We start from the raw sequence: 25720 nt of genomic DNA, 5'->3' as shown, positions 1-25720 counted from the left end.
GGCCTAATGTGGAAGGTGTCCTGTGTGGTCCAGTGGCACACTTTCCCTGTCCCTTGTGCCAGGAGTTCTGGAGGTGATCTTTGTGTGGGTTGTGTGTGATCTTTTGTTGTCACCAACCCTTCATTGTTGTTAGCAGATCAGTGGGTGGGATTAACGTTAAGGCTGACTAATTGTGAGAATTGGCTGCACCCTCAGGATAAGAGTTGTATGAGGGCTGACCCCATTGAGTGGGATTTGCCCTAGCAGGCTTGTATACTTGTTGCAGCTACCTTTGTATGTATCACTAATGGGACTAGTCAGGAGTTTCTCTGTTGTGGTCTGGTGCCAGCCTCCAGATGCATTGGTTTTGTGGCCCCTTGGTAGGTGCTCCCATGTAGGCCAAGGTTAGCTGCTACTTTTGATTGCTCAGGGCTACCTGGTGAGAACTACAAAGCAATCGCCAATGGTTGTTGACTATGCTAGATCTATAGGTAAGTGGAAGAGACAACGCTATAGGCAGCTCTCAGTTCTCCCCCATCCCTGATCTTTGGCAGTTTAGCAGAGTGACCAGTGCTCCTCAAGGCCTGATACTGCCTATCAGCTGCCTGTAGGTCTCTGAAACTGGATGAGCCTCTGGGTGATATGCGTGTTGGGTGGTGCAGGGACCCTGGGAGTGTCCTGGATCTATTGAGTAAATTTTCCCCCTGCCCCTGCAGTGTCAGTTTACTTGCTAACACTGTCTCCGTGGCTCACTGTACAAGTTTCCACTCGTAGCAAATTCAGCTGCTGCCTACCCTGAGCCTAAATGCGCTACACCAGAGCAGGGACAGCTGCCTATCAATGTACAGTGGGCACTTTGTGTACTGGATGGGGCAGGAGTTCAAGGAGTCAAGGGCCGTCAGGCCGATACAGACCTCTGCAATCCCCTTAAGAGATATTGTAGCTCGTATAGGCAGCAATGGTCTGTCCACAACTGTTTTAAGAGACAACTTTTACCTGACTTCTAGGATGTGTGTTATTAGCTAATCACCTTAGCCATAAAATTCCACTGATTGATAATTTTAGTAATTAGTCTTTGATGATTTTCCAGAGTGTGGGTTATGAAATCTTATTCTAATAAAAATTGACCCATTGAATGGGTTATTTAATAATGACCATTTGAATGTTGTAGGATGTCTCAAGATTACAATAATATTGATCATCTTCTGACAATGTTTTAAATTAACCATATTTTAAATTCTTATTTAGTCAAGGAGAGTAAGACTGTGGCATCATTATTCAGAGGGATGCTTCTCTTACTGTTTCCAAATTCACATGAATTGTAAATTCTTTACGTATTATTCATCACATATAACCCTGTTTGTCACAATTCAAGTTTAGGATTGTCCCATTATATGACAATTTCTGCCAACTGATTCTAACAGAATTTTTGGTACAAGCTCTGAAGAGGTGCTCCTATTCCAGACACTTTGTTGCAGTAATAGAGTTTGTTCTGTTGACTCAAGTTTGAATAAAAGATTCCTTTAGTTTCAGAGGATGAGATATATCCAATGAGCCAGCTACTCAAGGTCAATCCCTCTCCCTTTGCCTTTGACCCCATGCATGCCTTCCTACCTTCTCTAGAACTTCACTCTCTCCGTTGTCCCCTGTCTTTTTTGTACTTTTCAATCTTTCTCTCTCATATTGATTCCTTCCCCTCAGCCTGTAAACCTACTCAATGCCTCTCCCATCCTAATGAATCCTCACTTGACCTCAGATCCCCAGGTAATCTGATCTCTTTTCTCATGTCATTGAAGCTTTTACAGAGTAGCCTTTACTCATCATCACCACCTGCACATCTCCCACCCACTCCTCCATCCTTGCATCCTGATTCAACATCCTCACCTCTCTACCGACATTCTTGAGAAAAGATCTTCTATGATTTCAAATTGCCAAATCTAACAGACATTTTTTCAGTTCTTATCTCACTGAACCTCTCTGCTATATTTGACAGTGTTTATTACTCCCTGATTCTTGCAGCTCTTTTTTTTTTTTTTTTTTTTTGGATGAATTCTCCTTATATTTCAGACTATTCCTTCTCTTTCTCTTTCATTTTATCCACCTTTCCCTTAAATGTTAATAATCCCCTGGGTTCATTCCTTGGCCTATGTGCCTCTCATTTGGCATGCTCTCCCTAGGTAATCTTATCCATTCTCTCAGTACTCTTGAATCTGCATCTCTAGCCTAGAACACTCCTTAAATATTCAACACCTTGCCAGGCGTCTCTATCTGGATTTCCTGCAGGTAGCTCAGCGTGTTCAAAACCAAACTCATTTTCTCTCCTCAAACCTGCTTATCTTCTTTCATCTGTTATTTTAGTTGATGACACTACTTAAATTCTAGATACCGTCAACTCCTCCATTTTCTGCAGTCCTTGAGAATCAGCAATGTTAGGGAACTCTCAGTAGAATATTGCACATTTCTACAGGTAAGAAAAAATGGTGGCTCAGAAATGTTAATTTACTTGCCTAAATTCCCTAAAATAGTGTGGAGTAGAGCCAGGTTTTAGTTCCAGGGATGTGTGGCTTTAACACTCATGATCTTTCTCTCATGCCATGCTATCTCTATGGAGTATATTGCAGAATGATCTTTTGTTTTCTATTACCATTTTTAGATAATTTTCTATCATTTTGTACTGCCTCAAAATGAGTTAGTATTTATTTTTTTTTAGTTCATTTTATTTCACTTCATATCTCCAGCTTGATTTCTAAGACATAGAAAAGATTAGAAGAATTTTGAACAAAATTAACATATATAGGCAGATGAGTTAAAAGGTGTTTAAATTATACACCTAGTAGATAGTTGGATATAGTTATAGGTTAGTTGATTTTAGCTGTATCATTTCCTCATGTGTAAGAGGTTAGTCATACATTCAAAAAACTTGTATGAATTGTCTACTTTGGGCTAGATGGGCATCATATTATGTACTCTGCTTGCTAAGCTGAGAAAGTCACAGTAGTTAGAATGTCAGTGTCCACTGAGAGATAACAGATATGTAAACAAGAAAATGACCATACTATTAACTGTTCTAAAGAAGTATGTACAAAGTGTTGTGGGGACACACAGTAAGGAAGGGTAATTCTGTCTGAGAGAGTTGAATGCGGCCATCTTCAGAGTGGAGATGATATTTGGGCTGGCCCTTAAAGTATTACAGTTTGGTAAAAAAAAAAAAAAAAAAATTATTTGTTGGAGAAGAGACCAAAGGGTAATACATGTATAAAGAACCACAGTACATGCAAAGGCAGAAAGCATGAAAAAGGTTGAATTATTTAAACAGTGAGTTTAGTTCTGACTAGAGCAGAGGGTATGGTTTGGTAAGACAGATAAAACTCGAGAGGCAGGTTGGGTCCCGACACTGTGCATGCTGAGCAGATTTTATTTTCTTCCACTTCAGAGTTCTCATGTCTGACGTAACCTCAGGGGCGCATTTTGAGTCAGTGCAGCCATACATATGCCTCCCAGTGACTCTGGACGCTTGGTCTGGCTTATGCACAGGTGTCTTACTGGCTTATACCAAGTTTGTGGATACTCCCCGAGGTGACTGTTAACCCTTGGAGTCTCCTAATGGCCACCCCATGTTTGGAGCCAAAGAGCAGAATGAGTAGCAGTAGTCTGTGTTAGCAGTGGCATCATCATAATCACAACATTTATTGAGTGCTTGTTCTGTGCCAGGCACTGGATTAAGGACTTTTTGTGCATTTTCATTTAATTCTCATAACAGCCTGGTAAAGTAGGTACTATTAATCATTATCCCTATTTTATCAATGAGAAATCTGAGCCATAGCAACCTAAGTAAGTTGCCTAAGATCATGATAGTTAATAAACAACAGAGCTGGCTCATCAACCCAGGTCTTGTGGCCTCAAAGCCTCTAAACCACTCTGCTCCGCTGCTTTCTAAGAGAGAGGAGAGTGAGAAGAGAGTCTAGAATATGAATACAGTGAATCGAGGGGTTAATATGCTTTACATAATAAACCCACATTTTGCTCCACCTTAGAGCAGCTGCAGTCTGTGCACCTAAGAGGGTGAAAGGGAAGGAGTTCAAGGCAAACTCATACTGAAGGACAGTGAGGAAGAGTGGCCACGTAGGAGGTTCAGAGCTGCCCTGCCTTGGGGAGCATCATCGTGCTGGCTCAGGACTGAAGCAGGTGTACAGCACTGCTGTTCTGACAGGTATGGCTTCCTGTGAGCAGGATGTGGGCAGGAAGGGTATCAGCTGCTCCAAAGGTGGGATGGAGGGCATGGGGTTACAAGGTCAAACCAAATGAGAAAGTGCAGAAATACCTAGAAAATTGTAAAGCCGTAGACAGATGTGGTTCTAGAATTATCTTCATTAAGCTTAACTCGGGAAAAAAGACCATAAAGAGCTGTGTGATCTCTGAGGCATATGCAGGAGCTTTCTTTTTTGCTAGATTTAAAGAGATTAAGCAAAAGATTCCTTCCTTGATCTGTGGATTGGACCAGATGACCTGGTATGGGTACAGGAGTTCAGAGCTAGAAGTCAGGACACCTGGACCCTAGTAACTCTCCTACTCCTACTTTCCACCTCTGTGGCCAAAGCTCGGGCAGAGCACTCTGTGCTCGGCTTCTTGACTGTAAAGTGAGGAGTTAGGTTCAACACACATTTTTGAAGCATTTTAAAATCGCACTGTCGTGTGATAATTAAGAGTACAGGCCTTGAAGTTGGACTGTCTCAGTTCAGTTCTAAGTTTCACCACTTAGTAACTTCGTAGTCTTAGGTAAGTTCCTTAATCTTCCTCCCTCAATTTCATCATTTGTAAAATAGTACCTACCTCATGGAGTGGTTGCTGTGAGACAGTTGTATAAAGCATCTGAGTAGGGTGTCTGCCACAAAGTAAATGCTTAATACATGTTGAATGTTATTATTTCTTCAAATAGACTTGTAGGTACAATTTTCAGTGAGGAAAGGAATAAAACAATAAATAGAGGTTGTAGAACTCTCTCTTGCTCAATCCTCAGTGAAATGGAATAGAGATTTGGAAGGTAAGGACTCTGAATTTGCATATAGTTCAAATAGAAGTCCAAGGCTAATGGGAAAAAATTTGCCTGTGTGTCCATGTCCTGTTTTAGTTCAGTATATCTAAGGCCATCTGGGTACCAGGACAGAGGTACTCTGGAAATTTAGGCCAGTTGTGCTTTTGCTAGAGCCTTTCCTGGGACACACTAGGACTGTGATTGTGATTTTACTAGTCTAAAGTAGAACCTATTTAGAGTCAGCATTATATTTTCATTTATTAAAACAGGGAAAATGTGAAAGGACATTTATGGCCTGCTGTATTGGCTAAATCGGTACTCAGAAGCAAATGCCAAATTGCTGTTTATTAGTGGACAACTGGCTACTGCTGTCATCACTGCTATAGCTGTTGTTCACATCAGCTATATTTATGTTGTTATTGGATAGAAGAGGGCTTCTCTGTGCATGCACAGTTTAAAATCAATAGGCAGGAAGGATTTGCCCCTGGTAGAAGGTGCCAGAATTAAACATTTATAATTTAACAATTAAGAATTTATAGTTAGGCAGGAAAGAGCTAACAACTATTGTAAGTCAAACTGTCCAGTTGCCTGATTCAGAAGAGGTACATAGGTCTGGGAGCATAAGGTAATATGTTAGGTTTAGGCATGCAAGAGTTTAAGGCTAGAGGAGTCAGCTATAAATGAGAGTGTTAGGCAGTTGCAGAACTCAAAACAATTAAGATCTAGGTTCCAAATTCTGTGAGACAGTCATAAATCAGTGTCAATACAGTGATCGCCAGATAGACTCAAAGGATATCGGTTCCCAGCTGCCCTCTGGGAGATTAGCTAAATCTCTGACCCATGGGTCTTCATTATAGCCAGAAAGACATTAGGTACCTGCAGGTTATCTTTGCCCTGATTGAGATGATGACCTACCAGGAGAGGGAGAACTTGTTTGAATGGAGAGCCACTCTCTTGGGCCATGTGTCCCACAGCAAACCAGGGACCGGATAAAAAAATGTTTCTCTAAGAAGCTTTCAGTTCTGTGACATAATCCACCCCTGCATTGAGTACTCTTTTTCATAATGTCCTTTTATCTTTATATACCCTTTATTATTTTAATTTATACTTTTTCGTGTGGTTAAAAAAAAATTCATCCATTCCTGGGGTGAGTATGGGGAGATGTTAATAAGTTGGCTGCCGTGCTCCTGTGGTAACTGTGTGTGCTCACCGTATTACATTTGCAGTATGCTAATGTTTGTTGGATATGTATGTAAATGTGCTTGTACCTGGCCTCGTACAATGCCCTTCCCCTTATTGTGGACCTTAAAAAGAATACATCTCACCCTGAGTTAGCAATGACAATGCTCCTCCATAATGTACTCCAAGGCCCACATTGCTTATTAGAAATGAAAAGCCTGAGCTTTTCCGAAGGTTCCTTTTATGCCTGCAGACACATTTATTAATACTCCATGCCATAACTCGTTAAGAGCTGTTCCTCCGCTCTTAATGGGCCTTGTGCTCAAACACATTCAGTGGCTGTTGTTAAAAACTGATATTTCCTCTTGGGTAGTAAACCACAATTCAATTTCAATTTCCCTCTTAATTCACGTACTTCACAAAGATCTAATTTAATACAGATTAGATAAAACATTATTGGACATCATGAGCACCAAGTGACTGTTGCTTAAGAAGTATGCTTTTAAGAATCCAATGCTTGCTGTCCTTCCCAACGGCTCCTGGTCTTTAAAGGATCTGGTGTTGGAGCACAGTGCTGAACAAGAGACAAATCTCTTTTTCTGGATTCTCACAAGCAGTTATCGATGATTACTGAGATTTAATCAGCATATGTATGGCTTAAAAATTCTTTTATGTATTATTTTTAAACATCAACTCATCACCAATTATCCCTATTCATTCTCTCTCCCATAGTCACTGTCCTGCCAGGAACAGGGCATAGAAGTAGGGGAGACGGGGCAGGAAGAAGTGGGTGGTGCAGTTCTGCCATGGGTCTGCTTCATGCTGCCCCTGCCCACATAAGTATAGTTGTCAGGATGCTATCAAGCACTGTTAACCCTGCACTTGACAGTTTCCATTGAAGGAGCAAAGTGACCAATTCAGGAGAGTTCTATCAGGATGTAAGATGAAAGAATAAATAATAGTAGGCTTTCTACTCAAAAGTATGGTTTTCTGCTTTGTTCCACTTAATCTTGGATTCTTTGGTATATTTTCTAAATCATAGATGTCAGAGCTGCTAGGGACTTGGGTACACCCATCAGCCAACCCTCTCTCTCATTTTATTGACAAGGAAAATGAGTTCTGGAGAGATATAGTGGTTCACCCAGGCTATACAGCTAGGTAGAAGCTGGTGAAGAAGAACTCAAGTATTTTTAGCACAAAATTTTTGAGAGATGCTCTGTTGGTTCCCATATCCTGGTGAGCACAGACATCTCTGCAGCTACTTAATCAGAACCTCTGGGGTGGGATTCATGAATTTGCATTTTTTAAGAAGCCATCCAGATCATTCTTATGCAACCGTTCTGGCCTAGGTCAGGAAGTGGTGTTAGTGTATCCCAGGGATCAGCCACTCTGGCCCATTGGCCAGATCAGCTCTGCCATTTGTTTTTGTATATGGCCCATGAGCTAAGAAGGTTTTGCATTTTTAAATGGTTGGAGAATAGTCAGAAGAATAATATTTTATAATGTATGAAAATTATATGAAACTTAAGTGTCCTTGTCCATAAAATAATGTTTTATTGGAACACAGCCACTCTTATTTGTTTACATGTTGTCTGTGGTTACTTTTACACTATGGCAGAGTTGAGTTGTTGCAATAGAGACTATAGGGCCTACAAAGCCTATAATATTTACTACTTGGCCCTTTATAAAGGTTTACTGATCCCTAACATATAGTGTTGTGGCTCTCACATAAGCACTGCAGGCACCAGTGTTAAAAGAGACTCCTAAGCTTTGAGTACTTGTGTTGGTCCAAACACCATCTTGCTTTATGCATAGACACTGTTATGAAAAACTGCATATAAATTAAGTATATATAAATCTAATTATTTTAACAATAAAGTATGGTTTATTGTTACGTAACTTGCTACTTCAAGTATAGAAGATTCACTTTTATTTCAGGGGGGTTAGTGTGAACTAGATGTTTATTTCTTCAAATAGAAAAGAGATCTGTTTTTATATTTGGTGAAAGATACTAGATGTAATATTAAGAAAGGAGTGATGATACACTATTTTGATTCCATGTGCAGTATTTAGTACCCAAATTAATGATGAAATTTCTACTTCACACATAGAATGTCTTTAATAAAGCCTTTATACATATATAAAACTTTAATCTTTGAATTCAGTAAAGATAACTAGTTTCCCTCAGGGTCACTGGTCTCCTTGCCAAGTCGTCACTGTACCAATTCAGAATCCTAGCTACCTTTTAGTTTTTCTTCACCCATGTTCTAACAATTTCAATTTCCTAATGCCTTCTCTTTCTTTTTCCTCTTCTCCTTTTCTCTCATCTCAGTCATACAAGCATTTGTTTATTAAGCAATCAGCAGGCATTTATTGAGTACCTACCTGTTCTACGCCAGGAACTGTGAAGGCACTGATTCTGTAATAGGAAATACCCTAGATAGTACCTCTAGACCATTCTTCCCATCATGACCAAACAAAAAGACAAGAGAAATGGAAGGTGCAGAGCAGTTTACTTTTTAAAATCTTGTTGCCCGTCTCGTTCTAAGGCAGGTTGGTGATTTTGCAAAAGCCTTGTGGTTTTTAGATCCTGGGACACGGGCCAGTGCTTCTTTCATTGTTCCTTAGGCTTTTATGTAGTGGACCCCAGGGGCTCAAATTTCTCATTCACCAGAGAATCCATCCCCCACACCACTTTCATTCTCTGCCATATTGCCTCTAAATTGCCTCTCAATCTGGCACAGTAGAAACTGTAAAGAGGCTCTAAACTTGGCATAATATACTGCTCTTTGCTGCGTGACCTTCGATAGGTGGTGTACCTCTCCTGAGCTTTTGTAAAATGCATAGAGGATAATAATCCCTCCTTCACCCATACTTCACAGGAATATTATGAGGTTGAATGAGGAGATTATTTAAAAGGCTTGACATTTTCATAGAGGGAGTTGCTATAGAAACACAGAAGAGTATAAGTACTTAAGAGAGAGTTTTGGGAAAGTCCCGGGCTCTTTGTTTCTTTGGGAAGCCAAATTATGGAAGAGTCATAGCTCAGCTCTTTACCTGTTTCAGCCTAACCCAAGGTCTACTCTTTCCTCTTGCTTTTAGGATTAGGCTTTCCCTGCAGCAGACCCCGCCAGAGTCAAAACACTGGGGATGGTGCACCGAGTGTTTCCAGAATGTACATAGCTTAATACGAGCTCCGCTTTTTTGCTGGGGAGAGAATGGCGTGACTGCCAGATTAAGAAAGGAGGGACTAAAAGATGAAAGGAATTAAAAAAAGAAAAACCTGCCTGCAGCTGTTTATTGGGAGCTCATGGGTTGAGTGTTGTATTGGAAAATGGTTAAAATCTAGTCAGGTGTAGAGGGTGGGGGTGAAGGAGAATGTAAAAAAAATTAAAAGACTCGGGAGTAACAAAAGACACATTCTTTGAGCATAATAGGAGTTCAGAAAAGGAAGAGAGAGCTCAGAGTACTTGGAAGCATGTCATGAAAAATTTGGGACCTCAGTCCAAATTCAAAATAATTACCTCTGTGAGAAGGAGAGAATGTATTTGGAGAGGAATGCAGAAAGGAGCACAGTTAGTAAAGCATTATTTCTTAGGATAAACTAATGGATACATAGACGTTTATGGTGTCATTTTTAGACCTCTTTATATATCATATTTCTTAAATGGTTCATGTTTTTGTGGATTTTGTTTTTTAATTCATATGCTAGAAAATTCACCATTTTAAATTATACAATTCATTGCATTTTTAGCATATTTACAAGGTCACGCAACTATAAGCACTAATTTCAGAATGTTTTTATTACCTCAAAAAGACCCATTAGCAGTAACATGGCCTTCCCCCAATTCCCTTCCCCATCCAGGCCCTAGGCAACCATAACCAAATTTCTGTCATAGATTTTCCTCCTCTGGACATTTTATATAAATGGAATCATGCAACATGATGCCATTTTTATGAAATGGAAAACTTTTGTGTCTGAATTCTTTTCAAGATTCATCCATATTGTAGCATGTATAAATACTTAATTTTTTCTCCCCTTCCTCACCCTTAGCCCAGACGTCTGTTTTTCAAAAAGCTCCTCAAATCATTCTGAAGTTCAGAATGGGTTAGGAACCACTTTTAGCTATTACTAGTCTTAATTTTATTTTTTGGCTTTGAATAAAGCTGATTTTTAAAAATTTATCATTAACATCTTACTGGGTACTTTTCAGATAATAATGTTTGTATTTTTGATTGTGGTAAAATATATATAACATAAAATTTACCATTTTAACCATTCTTAAGTGCACAATTCAGTGGTATTAAATATATTGTACAAATATCACCACTGTCCATTTCCAGAAATTTTTCATCATCCCAAACAGAAACTCTGTACCCAGTAAACAATAACTCCATTGTTCCTGCCCCTGGCCCCTGGTAAGTTCTCTTCTACTTTCTGTCTTTATGAATTTGCCTATTCTGTGTACCGCATATAAATGGAGTCATATAATATTTATCCTTTTGTGTCTGGCTTATTTCACTTAGCATAATGTCTTTAAGATTCATTCATATTGTAGCATATATCATTTCTTTTTAAGACTGACTAATATTCCATTATATGGCTATACCAAATTTGATTTATCCATTTGTCAGTTGATAGACATTTAGGTTCTTTATACTTTTAGGATATTAAAAACAATGCTTTTATGAATATTTATGTATAAGTTTTGGTATGAACACCTGTTTTCACTTCTCCTGGGTATACGACTAGGAGTAGAATTGCTGGGTCACATGATAACTCTGTTTAACTTTTGAGGAACTGCCAAACTTTTCCAAACTGGCCTCACCATTTACATCCCTACCCATAGTGTATGAGGATTCCTAGTTCTTCATATCCTTGACAACACTTGTTATTTTTCATTTAAAAAATATTTATATAACCATCCTAGTGAGTGTGAAGTAGTATCTCATTGTGGTTTTATTTGCATTTCCCTAATGACTAATGATGTTGAACATCTTTTCATGTGTTTATTGACTGTTTTGAAGAAATGTCTGTTCAAATCCTTTGCCCATTTTTAAATTGGATTATTTGTCTTTTTACTTTGGGATTTTTAAGAATTTTGTAGATTGTCTTTTCACTTTCTTGATAGTGCCATTTGTTGCACAAGTTTTGAATTTTAATAAAGTTTAGTTTGTCGACTTTTTCTTTGGTTGCTTGTGCTCTAGGTGTCATATCTCTGACACTTGTCTAATCCCAAGATGTGAGCATTCACATCTCTTTTTTTCTGTTAGGAGTTTTATAGTTTTAGCTCTTACATTTAGGTCTTTGATCCATTTTAGTTAATTTTTATATAGAATGTGAGGTAGAGGTCCAAATTCATTCTTTTGCAGGTGACTACCCAGTATTTTTGTTGAAGAGACTGTTCTTTCTCCTTTGAGTTGTCTTGGCATCCTTGTCAAAAATCAATTGACTGGAGATATATAGGTTTATTTCTGGACTCTAAATTCTATTCTCTTGATCTGTATGGCTATCCTTATATTAGTATTAGTCTTGAATACTATAGCTTCATAATAAGCTTTGGAATGGGGATGTGTGAGTCCTCAATCTTGTATTTATTTTTCAAGATTGTTTTGACTATTCTGGTTCCTTTGCAATTCTATATGAATTTTAGGATCAGCTTGTTAATATCTGCCAAAAATGGCAGTTGAAATTTTGATAGTGATTGCACAAAATTTGTATATCAATTTAGGAGTATTGTCATCTTAATAATAAGTCTTTCAATTCATGAACAAAAGATGTCTTCCCATCTATTTGGGTCTTAATTTCTTTTCTTGATGTTTTATTGTTTTCTATTTCAAGTCTTACCATTCTTTTGTTAAATTTATTCCTAGGTATTTATTCTTTTGTATACTATTGTAAATGGAGTTTTCTTAATTTCATTTTTGGATTGTTTATTGCTAGTATATAGAAATACAATTGATTTTTGTATATTCATCTTGTATCTTGATACCTTGTTGAACTTTTTTATGAGCTCTAATAGTTTTGTGTGTATGTATTTTGTTAGGTTTTCTGTATGTAAGATCATTTCATCTGCAAAGAGAAATAGTTTTACTTGCTTAATTGCTTTTTCTAGAACATCCAGTACAATGTTAAAGAGAAGTGGGGAAAATGGATATCCTTATTTTGTTCCTGATCTTAGGGGGAAAGCTTTCACCGTTATGTATGATGTTAGCTGTGGATTTTTCATAGATGCTCCTTAGTAGGTTAAGGATGTTCTCTTCTATTTCTACTTTATCTAATGTTTTTATTATGAAATAGTGTTAGATTTTATCAAATGCTTTTTCTTTTTCTATTAAGATGATCCTGTGGTTATTGTCCTTTATCTTATTAATATTGTTATATTATGTTGAGTGATCTTCATATGTTAAACCAACTTTGTATTTCTAGGGTAAATTCCACTTGGTCATGATATATAATCTTTTTTATGTGTTGCAGGATTTAGTTTGCTGGTATTTAGTTGATGCTTTTTATGTCTGTATTTGTAAGGGATATTATTAGTCTATAGTTTTTGTTTCTTCTGATGTCTTTAGGTTTTGTTTCAAGGAATGTTCATTCACCTTACAGAATGAGTTGGGAAGTGTACCCTTCTATTTTTTGGAAGTTTATGAAGAATTGGTTTTAATTCTTCTTTAAACATTTGGTAGAATTCATCAGTGAAGCCATCTGATCCTGGGCTTTTCTTTGTGGAGGTTCATTTTTAATGCAGAATGCAGAACAGTATTTATAGTACAATTCCATTTGAAAGATGAGTCTTTTTAAGGCTATATCTGTATACTTGTATTTACACAGGAAAGTTCTGAAAAGATATACAAGTAGCAAAGGTTATCTTTGGGTAATGAGATAGAACTTTTAGTCTTCTGTTCCTTTCTTAAAAGCTTATCAGTTTATATTGCTTTAAATTTTAAAAACCTATTGAAAATAGCTAGCATTTGACCATTTGCTCTTTCATTCACACTGTGAGATGCTAGGGCTATATACTTGCAACTGGCCTGTCTCCTTAGGAACTCACGGTCTAATGAGTTCTGCATCTCTCTTCAGCTTCACAGTCTGTTGCTTCCCTTTCTCTATTTTATTCATCAACACTGAATTACTTGTCAATTCCCTGAAAACAACCTATAGTTATATGCTACTGTGCCTTTGTACATTCCGTGCTATTCCCCTTTCTTGCCATTCCTTCCCCCTTTATCTGCCCAATTAATATCTCTTAATCTCTACTTATCCTTTTAACACCCTTCCAAATATTAGTCACCTTCCTTTGTGAACATCTCTTAGTTCACTCTTCTCCCTTTCATTTCCCATTCAAGGCGGGGTGGGGAGGGGGGATTTCCTCTTGCTGCTTCTCATATAGTATAAATATTTTCGTTATTGGAGTTTGTACTTACCCTGCATCACAATTTCTAGTTCACACATATGTCTTTTCTAAAAGTACAGTTTTATCCAATTTTGTGTTCTTGGAGCTTAGCACAATGCTTGGCACAAAATAGGTGCTCAGTAATATTTTAATTGACTTGCTCATGAGACAAGAACAGGCATTCTGGGTAGGATGAGCAATGTGAGCAAAGGCCAAAGTTATGAATTACTGTAACATTACTAGTTTGGCAAGACAGGAAGATTCATTCACACTGGGAAACATGGCTGAATAGTTTTGGCAAGGCTGATAATGGAGGCTCTTAAAAGCTAGATAGAGCAGCCCTGGTAGGTAAATATTGGTGGAATAAAGAACACTTTTCACTTTTTTCAAGTATTTGCTAAAATTTCTTTCCTTCATAGGCTTACCGTGACCACTTGCTTGAAAACTGTCACCTCTCTTGGTACTAGACTAATCGGGGAATCACTTCATAAATTATGTAAATGTCTAACCACTGTGCTGTACACCTGAAACTAATATAAAATAGTTTTGAATATCAACTCTAATTGGAAAATAAAAATTTTAAAAAAACTGTCACCTCTCCATTCACCCTTATCCCAGCACTCTTGATCTCCTTTTCCCTAATCTTTCTCCTTTTTCTATCGCATATATCACATTCTATATAATTTACTTTTTCATTACTTTTTAATTTATTGTCTGTCTTCCTTTTGGGAATATAAACTTTCCAACCAGGTTAGCCTTGTTCACTGATATTTTCCAAGCACCTAAAACATTGCCTGGCACATAGTAGGCACTCAGTAAACATTTGTCGAGTAACTGAATCCTCAATTAGTGAACTTCACCATCTTGTCCAGAGCTGGCATAGATAGCTCAGATTTAGTTCAAGTGGCTTTCTTCTGAGAGGAATAAGTTTATTCTGTGAAACTGCTAAAATTCTGCCAGCTACTTGATATAATCTGGGGCAGGCTTGGGGCCAGGGAGGTTAGGGAAAGAGAGGTATATTGCAGTAAGGTTTCTTGCCTTGGAAACCAAATTGAGAAGTAAAATTATAAGTACATTTGTGTTTATTTATTTCTAGCTTAGAAAAATGTTGTTTCATGTGGTGATTAATTTCCATGCTTTAATAATTTCTCTTATTCTTTCTCCACAGACCTTTGTAGTATTAAACAGAGGAAAAACTCTCTTCAGATTTAGTGCCACGCCTGCCTTGTACATTTTAAGTCCTTTTAACCTGATAAGAAGAATAGCTATTAAAATTTTGATACATTCATATCCTTTTCTGCAAACCTGGAGTGAGTGTAACAATTGCATGGTTACTGGTATATGTTTCTGAATTTTGACAACTGAATTGTATATTAAATATTTTACCAATAGTAGTTGACTATCCTGTCAATCAGAGGTTTAAGAGTGACCTCTGCCGAATCCCGAGCTTTGAGCTTCAGCAAATTCTTTCTTCTTAGGGTATCATTGGAGTCTGGAATTTAGAGGGACAAATTAAGTTGGTAATCTTTTACTGAAGTCTTACTTTTTAAAGTACTCAGACTTTAGTGATTTAATCCTGAGGCAAATTATTCAATTTTTTAATGTAATAAAGTCCGATGTTACAATATTTTGAAAGCTTCTTCTTAAATTGCAAATAGTTGAATGAATGCTCTAGAGATCTTCCTGGAATATTTTTTTATTTCTTGAGCAGTGAGCTTTGAAAGTATCTGAGATAGTTTCTCAGATTAAATGGTCTCCTTGGTACAGATGTTTAGATTTGGATTGCAGAGTTGATATGAATCTTTTCTGGTATTTTTACTTCCCTTAAACAGAAAATGCCAGTTTATTCATGTTGCCTGACTTTAACATCTTATTGATATAGACGAGCATATGACAGATGAAAAATTATGTGATGGGTTTATCAACTTGGCATAGTGACTTTAAACTCGCATGGTTAGTATTTAATTTGACAATGCTTAATCCCATGCTTCAAATAGTATTGTATCCTCCACGTGGGACAGAGAAGCCAGCAGTTGCAACTTGGTAAATTGGTTTACTAAGCTTTCATCACATTTTATTAACTCTAAGAATTTAGCAACCTGGTTCTGAAATCTGTGGTTTACAAGCAACATAGTTCTGAAATCTGAAGATTTATAAGGAAATAAATAATTCACAATGGACTTTTCCTTTTTGTGGGATCGGGAAGAAAAATCCAGCTGTATGAAGTATTTTTTCTTTGTAAATCCACTAGTAGAATGAAGATGGTGAATGTCATTAGCAAGAAAGAGTGAGTTAGCAACAAATGAGATATGACTTCTGTGCTCATTAAAGTGATAGTTGAGTGTGAGTAACTCATACTGACCTAAAGCCGTTTATTTTTTCTCAGTGGACAAGAGCAAAAAGGGCTAAGAAAGATCCTGGATCCAGTTCTAAAGTGGCAACAAAATTGTTTGCTATCCATACGCATTCCTGGGTACTTTCAGAATGAACAGATGAATTTGCCCCTTTACTTCATCCTTAGGAATGTGGTGGTGCAGATGTCCCTGAAATCCTTACTCCACATGCCACAAATGGGTTTCCCACATTGGATAAATTCAGCACACACGGCTGTTGCCTTGCCTTCCAAGAACAGTTCAGCCCTTTGGAGGACTAGAGGAAACCGTGAACCATAAATTCCATGAAGATTTTCAAATAATTAATTATGCAAGATAATTAACAAAATGAGTACTGAATAATGTGGATTAGATTTAATTTATTTTCTCACCTTACTTTGCAGTCTGGTAGACTGGTAGATTTTTGGTTACTATGCACAAAGATATTTAGAGGCTTATTTCACACCTGAGGGAAAAAATGGTAAGAGAAGAAAATGTTTTATCTGAAAGGAGTAGAGTAATGACAGCCTTTTTGAAAGAGAACAGCCCTCCTGCTATGTCCATGCATAGTTCTCTGGTCAGCTGTGGAGACACATGGAATTTGTGGTGACCACAGTTTTCATTATCACCTTGCCATTTCCTCCTCTTCTGTGCTTTGCCTCTTTTCAGGTTATTGATTAATGTCTCATAATACCCAATGCAAAATGTTTTTGTTTTCTGAGGAAAAAAAGGTCGGATTTTGTGTATTCTCCCTTGACTCTTCTCTACAGTATTTAGCATGATCATTATGTGCACTATTTTGACCAACTGTGTATTCATGACTTTTAGTAACCCTCCCGACTGGTCGAAGAATGTGGAGTAAGTAGCTCGTTTATTTATTTGCCTGTTTGTTTTTTTTCATTTAGTCACTGAATCTTGCTTTGCCACAGTTTATCCATCAAGGGAAAAAAATAGTTATCACCCACTCTTTCACAGAGAAGGGTGAGGATACACGTGGAATTTAGGAACTATCCTTAATAGCCAACTCTAAAAAGAGAAAGTATGCTGTGGAAGTTACTGCCCTTCACCTCTATCCTTTCCTGTGCTAGCTAGTGCCTTTGACTTGGCTCCCCTATCCATCACCCTCTTGTACGCTTAGTTCCTGATGGTACTGCCTTCTTCTCTACTACTATTCTTCCCTTCATTTTGGTTTGTCTAAAGTTAAAAATAGCTCAGGGGCCACCTCACCTGGTTTGAAATGTTCACATACTACATGGCAGTACTGAGCTATTTTTTTTTTTGCAGTACCCTTCAGGATCTAAAACAACATTCTACAGTTCTTGGTTTGTGCCCTTCAGTAAGTTTTTATTCAAAGCGTCTCTCTTCCTCACTTCCATTTTGCTGCATTGGCTTTACCCTTTCTATTTTGCCTTTGTTGGTTGAAGCTACACTTCAGGCAAGTGTTATCTTAAAAGATTCATTTAAAGTTTCTGTTAACTCAAAAGTCACCTCAAGCTATCCATTTCTTTGACAGGTACACGTTCACAGGGATTTATACATTTGAATCACTAGTGAAAATCATTGCAAGAGGTTTCTGCATAGATGGCTTTACCTTTTTACGAGATCCATGGAACTGGTTAGATTTCAGTGTCATCATGATGGCGTAAGTCCTCTGCTTACTTTATTGATGTTCTGGGTGTGATTGTGTGCATGTGATTATAATCCCGGGTGTGTTCATATGAAAGTGTTTGTAAGTGTGAGTTTATGGGCACAGTTGTATGAGGAATTAATGGGTAACCATGTAAAACTGTGTGGGCTTATGCTTATGATTCTTGCTTGGGAGGGCTTCTTGTTCAGGCAATGACAGTAGATTTATATGGGGAAGGTACACAGAGGCTTGACAGCTGGGAGAGAAAGTAGAAAGTGATTTTCCATTGACACTTTCTCATATTTTCTTCCCCCTTATACCATTGACCAAGATTTGCATGCTTATCACTAGGGGGTATGTCATATCACATGTAATTTTATGAGGCTGGCAGGTGATGGAGACTTTAGAGCACATTTTAGAGTCAAAACAAGAGCCTAGGTATTCAAACTAGTTACTTCTTAAAGAATTACTGACTAGAACTTCAAACTATTGCTAGAGAATAGTATAACTCCACATTGATATGTTAGCTGCTCTTGGTAATTTTTTGCCAAGTTTTAACAATAAAAATGTATCTCTGGGAAACTTAACTAACAATAGAAAAGTTATTGTGCTTTGTGGTTTGGTAGGGATTAGGGGTATTGTATCGATTGTAAGTTTGGGTGCGCGCCTGCCTATGTGCAAGAGATTGAGTGTATTTGTGTATATATGGATCTGAGCATCAGAGAGAAAGATGTATTTCAACTGTAAAATGTTAACAAATTATATGCATTGACTATTTGAAACTGAAACTTTGGCTTTCTGTTATATTAAGGTAATTTCTAGCTTCCAGCATTATAGATACACATTGGTATTTATTTAAAATTTAAGTGTCCTTGCTCGTCACAGAGCTGGTGATAAAATAGACACTTAACACAATATTTGCTCTGATCTCATGATTTTCCTGAGCCCTACTTTTGTCACAAGCTGAAACTTCATCCACAGGCATGACTGCAAAGATATGCACACAACTTTTGGATAAGTCATATATACAGACATTTAGGCATTTTTGCCATTGTCACCTAGGGAGTTATGTTTTATGGGGCTCCCGCTGCAGAAATTTGTCTCTTTTTCTTAAGAAATTCTTCATAAAACTTGGGGACATGAGCTTTTGATGCCTCCGGGCCTTCTTTTTTATTTAAAAAAAAAAAAAGAAAGAAAGAAAAGCGAATGGCCTGAGAGTAGTCATTCTGATAGGGATCCGCACATCACAATGCTGATGAAGAGTGCAAGCCCTAGGAATCTCCGGTTGTATCAGTTCTTTCCAATATACTTTTGAATTCACCTTACCCAAAATGAAAGAAAAAAAAAAATGTGTTCCTTAAATGTGTATATTTTGAAACTTTTCTTTTTCAAGGAAAAAAATGAAATAGTAGCTTGTATATAAGACCCTTTCTTTCCCCCCATTCTCAAACCCTCGCCCAGTGGTACCATTACAAGTTAACTTTGGTTTGATTCTGCAGGTATATAACAGAGTTTGTAAACCTAGGCAATGTTTCAGCTCTACGCACTTTCAGGGTACTGAGGGCTTTGAAAACTATTTCGGTAATCCCAGGTAAGATGGCCCGGGGTTGGTGTTAGGTGTTGGGTTAGGGCCCTGACGTGACGTATTGTACTTTTTTGTTTTGTTGTGGTTTTGTTTTTTTTCCTTTGGTGTTTGTGTTTGTGTCTGTGTTTGTCATTTGTGTCTGTGTGTGACCTCCCTTACTACAGATATGTGACAGAGTTTGTGGACCTGGGCAATGTCTCAGCGCTGAGAACATTCAGGGTTCTCCGAGCTTTGAAAACTATCTCTGTAATTCCAGGTGAGAAAATTTAAACACAAGACTGACTTTGCTTCATCTCCTTTTTCTCTTCCATTCATTTTGTCCACCACATTCTAAATTGGTGTCAGCACAATTGATATGGCCTTGCATTCCGCATGTTTTTACTAGGAGACATTCCCTGGAATGGCCCTTTTGTCCTTAGGCACTTTCTCCAACACTGCTTGCCAGGCATGCAGCCCCCATTCCATCCATGCTTTTGAAAAAGCACGTGCTTAAGAATCACTCGTACGATCTGAAAAAATTGTTACAGAGCTAACTGTCTCTTTGAATATAAATCATTTGCTTCCTGGCCTCATGGAATTACAGTAATTTTAACATCCACCATCATTCCATTGCTTGTGATTTCTAGGCTTCCTGTCGCATGGTTTGCTGATGGGATGTTATTTGAAGAATTGTACTTCTTTGTTACTGTGTTAATGAAATTATTTAATCACAGAAGAGAGCTACCCAATTAGCTAGTCCAATATTATAGACAAATTTAAGAGTCTTGGAGTTAGTCAACTGAACTTTAATAATCACTGTCTATCATGTTCTATTGCTGTCTGTTTCACTGGAATAAGAACCAGTAGACATCTGCTATTCATATATTCAGAGACCATGCTTAAACATAAGTCTCAGTGAAAGCTTATGCAGGTGCTATTAAAAAAAAAGTCAAAGGTAAGATAAAATTCATGTAAAGATATAGACAAATAAAAAGTACAGAAATTCGAGAAGAAAAAAAGAATTGGTGGGTGGTTGAAAGGTAGTTGATTGGCAATCTCTTTAAAATGTTTGCCTTTTTCTTTTTGGTCCTGGTTGACCTAGCCCAGTAGTTCTTAACCTTTTGAGGTTTTGGATCCTTTTGAGAATTGGATGAAAGTTCACAGACACCCCCTGAAGCCCATCTGTGGACCTCAGGTTAAGATTCCTTAATTTAGTTTAAATCCTTGCTACTGCGTAATATTGAACTTTTTAAAGACCAGTCCTGATGTCTAGCAGAAAAAATGTTTTCATTAGTCTTGTAAGGCTAGGATATGCTGACAGCAATGCAGCCGTAGTCAGGACTATGTTGTTGCAGATGGGAGCCTGGTTGTATTTAGGGGCTTTCAGGGAAGAGGCCAGACTTCTTACTGCAGTTTTGTAGAAGTAGGGTCATGGAAAACAGAGACATCCTCTTCCTGGCATCACATGGCCCTTCCCCTTGTGACTGACTCCTCTTTTTCTCATTTCCACGTTACCTAAACATCAAGTATCAGAGGGAAGCACAAAGTTGAAATCCTAGAGAGGGCAGATCTAGACTGTGACTTACAGAGAACCCCAGGGAAGGTAAACCTCAGTTTCTCCATTTACAAATTTGAGCCATGAATTGAGCCCTACTAAAAATGAATTCCTTTGTTTTCAGCATTGGTAAGCTTAGTTCTTATCAATTAGAGGCTAAGTGTCAGAGTATATCCTTCTTGGCAAAAAACTACAACCCCGATTTATCAAGGTTTAGTTCTTAGTCATTTTAAATCCATTTGACAGAAAACCCAGCTTATTCTCCAGGCAGCCTCACACAAGTCATTGATGGTGGCCTTAGGCCTTAGGCAGGCCTTGTCTTATTTTTTAAGACATCTGGAGTGCCAAATCTTTACTGTTCTATTCCTTTGGTCTCTTTCCTTCTCTGGCCTCTTTTAAATATGATCCCATGTTTTCTGCTCACTTCCCCCAGCGTATTCCACAAGGCATCTGTCTCTTTATGTTCTTGTGATCTCAGAACTTCTCTTCCAGAATTAAATTGGAAAGCTGTGTTCTGTTCACTAACTAGGCCAGCAGATGCTATCCCTGGTCTAGCTCTTAGCTTCTGTCTCTGTGCTGTATAACGGTTAACTTCTAACCACAGCAGTACTGCAAGATAACTCTTGACTGATGTCACATCATTCATCCTTAATAGTCCAATTACACACACACACACACACACACACACACACACACACACACTCACTCACTCACACTCACTCACACTCACTCACACACTCTCTCACACACACACACACACACACACACACACACACAGTTCCTGGCCCATAGTACTGCTTAGTTTAAATCCTGATTATAGTAATATCAGTTATTATTATAAAGAAGAAACCTAAACCCAAAGAAAGTATTTGTATCAAGATTTAGACATCAGCTTCACAGTTTGAAATAGATTCCTGGATTCCTGTTTCTTGACCATCCCAAATGAGCTGGCTTTGAGAGGTTAACTGGGATGGAAAGTAACTTTTAAGGGATTATAATGCCAATAATAGATCACTATCAGTGAATCATGTAATGGATACTTGAATAAAAGTGCGACTTTTAATCCCAAGCTCTCTTGCTTCCCATTCTACTTAGAGTTAGTAAGAGAAATTGAGAGTATTTGTTATATGGTAAATGATGTCTCTCATGAGAGACTTCTGTCATCCCATATAAAATTCTCAACTTGTCCATCATGCTTTCTCCCGTAGAGGGCTGTTGTTCTGTTCCTATCTGCTTGATACCCAAGTTTCCTTCCAAGTGGGAGTACCAGTGCATGAGTCAGTAGATCCGGGCCAATTGACTAGAATGTAAGTCATTTTGACAATCAGTGAATCTAAGCTGGGATATAGTTCCCTCTTAGAAAAAAAACACTACTTTGCATCACCACCTTTTCTCATGGATCACTTCAGTGGAATTGTTGCTCTCTTTGTCTTCTCCTATTTCCAATTTAATTATAGATTTTTGCCAAACTGTCACAAACAGAAGTGAGAGCAACCGCAAAACTAACATGGGGCCTGCAGGATTTCACAAAGCTCTCTACCTCTCAGCTTTCTTTATGAGAGTTTCCCCTTTCCTAGAGCAGTCACCCAGCTCACCTTGGCTGATGCTCTCCTCCTTCCTAGCCTCTTTGGTAGGTATTCTGAATGCATCAGGGTCACCAGGACTCCTAGAAGATTGGAGAGGATAGTGCATCAGTTAGCTCCATCTAGCCTTTTGTATAAGAGCAGCTTCGATTCAGAGCCTTCTTTTAGCTTAGAAAAGACCAAACCCACATTCCGACCTATTTTATTTGCTAACTCGACCTGGATATGTATCATTCCTGGTTTTCCATGGGCTTGACTTGGAGAACAGTGCATACAAATTCTGTGTGCTAAAACTTATAGAAGGAGACTTATTTTTCTTTGGTCCGGAATTTGCTGGTTTCAACTTGACATTGAAGTATTATGTGTAGAAACATGTCTTAAAACTTAGCTTTCACTTTGTATTTATCTAGGGTTTGAATACAAAAATGAACTTCTAAGTGACTTTGTCAGAGTTCCATCTTCTGCATGCTTTGACCAGGTGCCATAGGACTCCCATGTGCAAAGACAAGGTGGTGGAAGTCTCAAAGCAGATGTCTCAGGTTTTGCTTAAAGAATAGCGCTTGACATTGTAAATAAAACCAGTCAGGAAGGCCTCACTTGGTAGTTCCTTTCCATTTCCATCATTATTTAAATGGCGTCCCCAAAGCACTGTTTCTTCTCTGTTCGTCGGCATTGATTTAATACTATTTTGTTCTCTTTAGAGTGTGATTTCTTGATCATTTTTCTCTTGGATTTTTTCTCTGCTTTCATTTCTGTTGCTTTCTCTATTTACCTGTGGGATCAGATAAGAAGCAGGGGAAATGAGGGGCCTTTTTCCTTCCCACCCCAGAATTTGCAAAGAAAGCATTTTCTTTAAATGTATACATTATGAATTTGGCAATTTCTCCTGCATAGTTAATGGAGATAGAAATCATTTCAGGACTATATTATTTCTTTTAAAATATTATAGTGGTTTACATGGTTGCTTTTGTATTTCCCCTTTGTCAACATTGCTTTCTCAGGAAAAGGTAACTAAAGTTTAACACAGCGGTCTTAAGTGGAAAAACACTGAAAACTCACAGCATCCCACCTGACCCACCTTTGAGAGCTAGTTTAGTTTTGGTCAGACTTTTTTATATGGATCTGGTCTTGAGTAAATAAATCTATGGCTCTCAAATCTCTCCTAAATTACTCTTGATCTGAAGAACCTTCAAGAACTATCATTGCGAGGACTGAATCTGCAGCAGGAAAGTTGACCTGGCATGACTTTACACTAGCACTTGTCTAGACCAAGCCAGACTTTGGGAATTAGGAAACTGTTCTTTCCCCTGGTGTGAGCACTGCTTATTACTGCTATTGAGGCCTGTGCCAATGTTAATTTTGTAGGAGAATTAGCTGACTTTGCTTTAAACCAATTAGGTTTTTCAACCTGAGCCACAAACTAGGAAAGATAAGGTTATTTTATTTGTAATCTGGAATCACCATCATGGAAGATTTTGATCCTAGCATGCACGGCTGCTTTCTCTGCAGTAAGGACATAATCAGGCTTTTTTCGTTTATTAAATGGATTATAGTAACTTCACCTGCTTCTCAAAATTCCTTAAATGTCCAACTTCCTCTCTGGTAGCTGACTTTTCTGTACACAAGGTCCAGCTCTCTTTCCTTGATCTGTAGTAAATGTGTTACTGCTCTGCTCAGACACATCCCAGTTCTAGTTAATGTTAGCTTTTTCCAAGAGTTCTCGCTGTCCAATTTGCCCCCACGTGGCTTCTGTTGCACACTCTGTTGTGTAGGAGTCATTTGAAGGAGCATTCTGCTCTGTTTTGGATAACTGGTTTTCAGTCGGTGTCTAGCGTGTTCTGGTATGTGGTGTTGTGAGCCAACAGAAGAAGCAAGACAGCTTCTCTTCACAGCCAGAACAGTGGCATCCTCCCTTCTTGCATGTAGCAGGTCAGGAATTCTACAGCAACTTGCCGTTGTTGACCTGTGTTGGTGGTAGCAGGGAGCACTTTTGCTTGGCTGCATTTACTAGTACATGGCAGCCATTGCCGGCAAGAATTGAGTTTAAGAAATACATTGATGGTGTCAGCTCTATAAACTGGCATTGATGTCTGTAATCATGGTCATTTGCATCTATCAATCTTACTGGAAGGAAGAAGAATCTTAACTGAGGACAGTGTTTATAATACAGTGACCATTTATATCTAATAACCACTGTGTAATCGATTGTCAACCTTGACCAGCAGATATTGAGCAACCTTTCTTTTTCCTACACTTTCCTTTGATTTTCTTGTAGCAATCTGAATGAGAATCTTGAAGGTATTCTTAGATGGCCATAGTTAAGTTTGTGATTATTCTAGCTTAATTAAGATTTGTTTTTCTTAGCCCCTCTAAAGTATAAGTGGCTGAATACAGTTTCTAACCTAAGTTTCTACTCTAAACTTCTTGAAAGCTGAAAGAACTCACACCAAGTTGTTGACATAGACCTTGGACTTCCAAACAAAACACTTGAATAATTATTTTTTTAGCTTTCTGGCCTCATGTTTAGAGATTTCTTCAGTAATGACATCTGGATTATGGAGAAGAGAAGTTAAACTAGCTGACTGTGAGTGTTCAGGTCCATTACCAGGAAAGTGATGAGTTCCATGAATGGTTGGTGTATTAGTTAAGCATCTCTGGTTGCAAGTGAAAAGATACAGGAGTACTTCAAGAAATCTAAGGGCTGGAATGTTTTGGGCTTCTGGAAGCCAGTGAAACGAGAGTGTAGAACCAGAAAGCCCCAGATACAAGGAAGTGCTTTGTCTTCCTCTTTCTTCTCTCTTTGTGTCTATTTCTTTTTGCTATCTCTCAGCATACTAACTGCCTTTACTTCTCAAGTGTATCCTAATACAATGACAGACTGTGGCTACCACTTAGCTACTAAATTTATATATTTTCATTCCCACACATGATAAGACTACTGGACTATCTTATCCTGTTCCAACTTCCTAGAGGAAAGGATCTCGATTTAAGTCAGATGTCTACCTTGCCATCTGTAACTTAAGGGAAGGTCACTCCCTACAAACAAGGCTGCTGGAAGTGTATCTTTCAGGAGCAGGGGATAGTTTGATTCCTGGCTAGAAATTTCCTGTTACATGAGCTTAGAACTGTCCAGAGAGGTCCCATCCCAGAAAATCAGATTAGACTCATGCTAAACTTGTATGAGTCTTTTCTTTTTTGGAATTATTTATTTATTTATATCACAAATGCTTGACTATTTTGTATTATTATACTCTTGTTACCAGTACAAATGGCAGCTTACCGCTCATTTCTCTTTTAAAATAGAAATGGAAGAAGCCTTAGCCATCATCCAGTGTTCAGATAGGTAATTGTCTGAACCATTTAGGAGAAACGGCTATGTAAACTCTTCATAAAGAAGTACAGGAAAAGAAACTATAACCATTTTTCAGTGACCTA

At 38.1% G+C, this 25720-nt stretch overlaps 1 protein-coding gene across 5 annotated transcripts in view; it reads left to right on the top strand.

The window, feature by feature from the left end:
- SCN8A (sodium voltage-gated channel alpha subunit 8) overlaps positions 1–25720 on the top strand; it is a 166685-nt gene that overhangs the window by 60968 nt on the left and 79997 nt on the right. For 3 of the 5 annotated variants that reach the window (XM_036236494.1, XM_016142642.2, XM_016142643.2), the window contains exons 3-6: positions 14753–14871; positions 16725–16814; positions 17470–17598; positions 19333–19424. In XM_036236494.1, coding sequence (XP_036092387.1) covers positions 14753–14871; positions 16725–16814; positions 17470–17598; positions 19333–19424 — 430 coding nt within the window. Of the gene's footprint in view, positions 1–14752; positions 14872–16724; positions 16815–17469; positions 17599–19082; positions 19175–19332; positions 19425–25720 lie in introns of all 5 variants that reach the window. The other 2 variants (XM_016142648.2, XM_016142646.2) reach the window with 1 other exon arrangement.

The sequence above is a fragment of the Rousettus aegyptiacus genome, unplaced genomic scaffold, assembly GCF_014176215.1.
Source record: "Rousettus aegyptiacus isolate mRouAeg1 unplaced genomic scaffold, mRouAeg1.p scaffold_m13_p_2, whole genome shotgun sequence".
NCBI lineage: Eukaryota > Metazoa > Chordata > Mammalia > Chiroptera > Pteropodidae > Rousettus > Rousettus aegyptiacus.
This window is presented reverse-complemented; position numbering and strand designations above follow the sequence as displayed.